The sequence below is a fragment of the Macrosteles quadrilineatus genome, unplaced genomic scaffold, assembly GCF_028750875.1.
Source record: "Macrosteles quadrilineatus isolate MER2022 unplaced genomic scaffold, UCM_ALF_1.0 Scaffold_7__1_contigs__length_78375512, whole genome shotgun sequence".
Taxonomy (NCBI): domain Eukaryota; kingdom Metazoa; phylum Arthropoda; class Insecta; order Hemiptera; family Cicadellidae; genus Macrosteles; species Macrosteles quadrilineatus.
In genome coordinates this window covers 60,117,780-60,123,735 of record NW_026542600.1, presented here as the reverse complement: position 1 = coordinate 60,123,735, position 5,956 = coordinate 60,117,780, and the positions used below count along the sequence as shown (strand labels likewise).

Below are 5,956 nucleotides of genomic sequence, written 5' to 3'. Positions count from 1 at the left end.
TTATTCCTAGCCTATTTTTTTTTTATTTAAAAATTCTTCTCAACTGATTTTCTATTTTAAGAGTTATGCTTTGAAATTTTTTTTCCCTCTAAAATTGTTTATTATTTAATCCCAACGGACATCTTCATTTCACATATAAGAAATCAATAATGTAAAAAAAACTCAAGAGGTCTAAAGATACAAGAAATATCAAGAATATGTGAGTAATATGCAGTAGCACGTAAAGTAAAAAGTAGCTTATTGATGGTAACTATAAATAATGCAAGGTATAAATACCCCCGCCCAGCAAACCTGCAGACTAAGCCAATTTAAATTTGCCTGATCAAATTTCCACTTAGATCCATTTAAATTGCATTAGGTTTAACGAGTACCTAGGTTTGCTACCACAGGGAGGGTTATCAAATGTGTTTCTTGTAAAATATTAATAGCTAAGTATGAAATAAATAAATTTGCCAAGTTTGACCAAGATATATCCATAAACAAGCAAACAAGAATAACAGAAGAATTTTAAATTTATTTGTTTAAATCTTATTCATAACCAATTACCGTAAGATAACACCTCAATATACTAAACTATTTCTTTTTAAGCTCTTCAACATGGTTTAGAGAGAAATTGTGGAATATAATGTTTTCATGGTCGAAACTCATGACTGGTTCGCGAACTCATTCAAGTTTATAACGCCCTACACCTTAAGGCCAAATTCATCAAAATCAGACAAAAATTACTTAAGGTATCGCGTTCCCAGACATATATATGTGTGGAGATCAAAATGAAAAAGTATATCGGTCCCGGGCCTAGGTTTTACCGTGCCACCTACGGTAGCTACTTCCCTATAGGTAAATTCGCTAAGACCAAAAATAACGATATTTGAAAGGCTAACGTAGGACAAAGTGAATGACTTTAACAAATATTTGATAAACTAAACAACAATACAAATTTTGTTACTAATAGACTAAATTACAATTACAATTTAACATAAAAATATAACAAATAACAACACGCCTACAAGCTAAATAACAAGTGACAAAAAATGTATTAACATTTGGAAATCCAACTGCAGGCTCTAGGCTGTTTTACGTGGTCTCGAAAAAATGCATATATTCTTTAGATCACCCTAATATTTGAAACTTTAAGTAATTATTGAAATATCAACTTTTATGTCGTGGATATTGTTGTTGATTAGGTTTAACAGTTTAATTCTTCGATATTGATTATATATTATTATAAAGTTAATTATAAATTAACGTTAAATTTAATTATGTAGAAAAATAAGGAATTTGAGCAGGGAAGAAGCTATTACCGTAGGTGGTACAACAAGACCTAGAACCTGGACCAATTTACTTTTTCATTTTGATGTTCCCAAAGGTCAAAACAATATTTGTTGACTTTTGTATTATACAATCCCCACGACTCGAGTAATTTCAATCCGATATTGATGAAATTTGGTATGAACTTGTGGGGTTGGATCCTCTTAAATGAGGTCGCAAACCAGCAAGATTAGCTCATTGGAAAGTTGTCGGGTTTTGGATGTTAAAAAAATTGGAGTTTTTAAGTTTTACCCTTAAAATATTTAAATGCCCAAATTTCATTTAAACCATTGTGTAGAGCTAAAAAAAATTATTCTGCATATTTAAGCGTTGTTGTGAAAGGGTACGTTGGATTAAAGGTTATGGAGAACATTTTAAAACTGTACATTTTTATGTTATTCTTATGGAGAAAAGCTTGACTATTGTAGTTTACTTCTCTATGGATATAGTTTGATAAATTTATTTATTTCATTCTACACTTTATTTCACTTTCCATTTTATTACACTTCATTTTATTTCATTTACCAAAAACACGGTTTTCTTCCCTATAGCAGCAAACCTATGTCCTCGGTAAATAAATTGTTATTTAGGGGATTAAATCGACAATTTGCTGCGGCGAGGTGGGGAAATTTAATCTACCAAAATAATTGTCTTCATTTTCTTTCAGTTTATTAACTTAATTAGTTTACATATTTAAGCCATTCGAATTCACGTCAATATGCATGTAAATTGTTGAATAGCATGACTGTTTGATAATACAGTATACAGTATAATTGTTCACCTCACTCTTCTGTATGTACTCATCCTTGTACTCATGTTCCAGGCAGCGACTCCTTACCGGGCCTACCCCCCGGGCCACTCTACCCTCTACCCTACTCATCTCTACTCTACTCCGGGTGGGTATCCAGAACTGCTTCACACATCTTTGGCCTTCAAGGTAGGTCCTCATCTCAGTGACCAGATACATTTAAGGGAGAAGGGCATTTCGCCACTTGGGGGAATTTTAAAGTGTCGGCACTGCTTGTTATTTTGAAATAACGTGTGCACCACAACAGCATTTTTAATAAGGGGGGGGGGGGTGGTTAGTAATGAATTAACAAATTTGTACTTGAATTCCAGTTATTGTTTAGTGAAAAACTTATCTCGTAGTTAAATTACCAGCCGAAACTGTTAGGGTGGATGGAAAACAGGACGTTTTACAACTGACCAAAGTTATTTTTTTTTCTCTAACAATAAAAACCCATGTGGAAGTGGAAATTACGTTGTATTAATAAAGGGTCACTTTAGTCCACTGAACAACAAGCTCTTGAGAGCCTAAACATAATTTAATACATTTCCTGTTTTATTAAAATGTAAACATGACACTTGACCACAGTGCTATACTTTGTCTAGCGCCGAAGCCAGTGGGTCGTCGTTCCCGCAAGCCCGGAATGGACCGCAAACCTCGCCAGGCATACAGTGCTAAACAGTTGGATCGACTAGAGACAGAGTTCAAGGTAAACCGTTAGAAATTTATACAAACCATTTAACTTATTCATATGCATCTAATACATCGAATTGTGTATGTATACATGGTTTGATAAATTTATATCACACAATCTCAACACTCAATTTACACGATTGTTTCCAGTTGTACAATTAATTGTTTAACACTCTTTACAGATTGTCCTCGAACTCTACCGACCTGTTAAGACATAATTTCTGGACCAAAGATAAACTAAAATATCAGATTTATCACTAAATTATTCTTATTGGTCAACGGGTTGTTGTAGGAAATTCATGTTTGATACATAGACTAATAATGCCTATTTTAAGAAAACTATTTTTATCTTATTAAGTTTCAAAATGCCGGCCATTTAAAATTGTAAGAAATAAATGTCATAAACCTACATTGGTAAATAAGACTACTGCAGTGACATCTTATTTATAAAATTTCATTACAATTGTAACGATACGAAATTTAAGAAAACATGTTCATAAATAAAAGAGAAACCCCCATCTTAAGATACATAAATGCTGCTTAATTAAAACTAGGATTGCTTTCAGAGCAGTGAAAGCCAGTTGATCTGAACAAACGCGATTATAAGAAAAGAAATTAATAAACTTATTTCGATGTAATATCATTTTATTAATATAAATGATTGGATCATTTCTGAACCATTTACATGCAGAATGAGTATTAAAGTACATTGTGTTTTTTTAACGCGGAACCCAAATTCAAAGTACTGTGAGACACATTTTAATGACAAAACAACCTTATATTTTGATACCCATTTTTCTCAACTTCATTGCCAATCAGTTGTTGCATAGTTATCAATGAGGTTTAGTGTTATTGGGAAATTATTGTAAATAAGACAAAACATGCCGTTTCCCAAATTTCATAGGGTTAAAGTAATGCGTTTAAAGTAAACCATTGGTTTCATGCCAAGAAAGGTTTGAAATTAAGATTCCAGGAGTGATTCCAGTACCTCAATCTTAAATCTTAAATCTAGAGATGCAAGTGTTCCTTAAATTCGGATTCAGTTTCGGCATACAGTACGTCAATAATAGCTTATTTATCAGGTACTGGAATCTCACCAGGAATCTAAATTCCAAACCTTTCTTGGTATAAAACCAATGATTTACTTTAAACCTTTTATTCTAACTTTTCGAGATTGGGGAGACGCCATTTTGTGTCTTATTTGCAACAACATCTAGATGCAACAACGCATATCAGCTGATCGGCAATGAAGTAGTCTACAGAAAACAGGAATACCAAAATATAAGGTTGTTTTGTTTTGTTCTACGAACACGTATTTAAGTTTTCAAGAAGGCGTTTTAATATGACTTTAATAAAATTGTAAAACATGCAAAAGACTATTGAATAATAAAACTGAATTGTAGACCTAATTTGTAAATATCAACAGCAAAAAGTTAATTGCATTTTGACTTGATTGAAGGCGTGACTTGCATTGAAGTTAATTCCAAAGAGCTTCGCTCGGCGCTCGCTACACTCAACAACCAAGGGTATTATAGTATTGTTGGTTACGCAATTATCAAACATTCTTTTGTCCACAGTATCTTAAAAAGTAACAATAACTTGAGTAAAAATCATCCGATTGTTAAAAAAATTCTGTACAAACGTGTAAACATACATTTATTTGTACGAGTTCGCGAACCATCATGATCGGACAATGGGATCGGGGTTTTATAGGGTAAAAATTGGTTTTGTATTTTCGACCTCCAAAACATAAAATCTTTCAATTTCCAATTTCAAAACTAGTCTGTCAAGCATCAACAACAACAAATACTTTTGCAATGGTTACAGAGAAAATTCCAAAAAATTTTAAATTTAAAATTCTTATGTTATTTTTATGGAGGAAAAACAAATTGTTGTGGTTTGCTTGTTCAGGGATAAATTTGTGATAACATTTGGCAAATTTGTTTATTTTATACTAAACTATTATTATTTCAATAGTCCCCTATAAATCATTTGCAGGAGCGTATCCAGGGAGGGGTTTATGGAGTTGAATCCCCGCCCTTAAGTATGTTGACCCCCAGACCTCCAGTGTAACCCCCTTAGGGTCATCTTAGTAACCTAAATGTCTATTCACACGATGTTTCAGGAAGACAAATACCTCAGCGTGAGCAAAAGAATGGAACTGTCAAAAGCACTAAACCTGACAGAGGTTCAAATAAAAACATGGTTTCAAAATCGACGCACGAAGTGGAAGAAACAACTGGCCTCGAGGTTAAAATTGACGCATCGACCGACGGCTAGTTTGTATTTCCCGCCAGCGCAGTATGCAGCGCTCCTAGCGCCGAACACGCCGTACTACGTTGGGGTCGCACCTTCTCCGCACATGAGTTTGTTCTCTGAATCGCCGCTAGATGTCAGGAGTTCCTCAGCGTTCAGCGATCTGCCTACAACTGACAACGACCTCGACATCAGCTAATAATGTACTTGAAAAAACTGTCATATAAAGAGACAGTAAATAACTAAATCACACAATTGAATGAACTTTTTTGTGTCTAATTAGATTTTTTTGTGAATTTTGTGGAGTTACTTTATTATAGAGGATTTACTTTATTAAATACATAAGGAGCTAATTAATTGCTATTAATTAATATTTTAATTTATTAAACGACCAATGCTGTAATTAAATTTTCCAACCAAATTTTATAACTTCTAATATTGTTCTTTGATATTGTTTATCAATATTTCAATTATTTGATAAAGTTCATGTTAGAAATTGTGTTTTTGTTTACTTATTCTCCAACATAAGATAAACACTACACTGCATATGCAAAAAAATCCAGTTTTAATGGGGGGTTTGCAATGTGTTTACTTTATCCTTGATGTAATTTAGTAAAACAAGCATAAATGTACTACAGTACATTACAGGTTGAAGCAGAAGTAAAAGCATTTTATTTTTATTTTTGGTTTATGAAAATATAACAGATGAGGACAGGAAAATATATTGCAATACGTGTTATTTATTATTTCTATCCTAAGTTCCCGTCCCGTGGCTACTGAGATATAACGAATTGATGTATTGTTGAGTACAATAAATTATTAAATACAGTATATTTTACAACGAGTCTATTAAGCTTGACTATTGGAGGTCCTAAAAAGGTGTTAGTTACTGTAGTTGACCCCATGGGCATC

General features: G+C 33.0%; 1 protein-coding gene across 1 annotated transcript; it reads left to right on the top strand.

Annotated features, from left to right (window-relative positions):
- Nucleotides 1-2,217: 2,217 nt before the first annotated feature.
- Nucleotides 2,218-5,243, top strand: LOC128999037 (homeobox protein ceh-19-like). Its single transcript, XM_054425393.1, has 3 exons — nucleotides 2,218-2,245; nucleotides 2,701-2,804; nucleotides 4,914-5,243. Exons 2-3 carry the CDS (start codon nucleotides 2,739-2,741, stop codon nucleotides 5,241-5,243), a joined length of 396 nt encoding a protein of 131 aa, XP_054281368.1. The 5' UTR covers nucleotides 2,218-2,245; nucleotides 2,701-2,738.
- Nucleotides 5,244-5,956: the final 713 nt, after the last annotated feature.

Coding starts and splice junctions, on each gene's coding strand:
- LOC128999037 (XM_054425393.1), top strand. CDS start 2,739: ATGGACCGCAAACCTCGCCAGGCATACAGTGCTAAACAGTTGGATCGA. Junction 2,805..4,913: donor GACTAGAGACAGAGTTCAAG/GTAAACCGTTAG, acceptor ACGATGTTTCAG/GAAGACAAATACCTCAGCGT.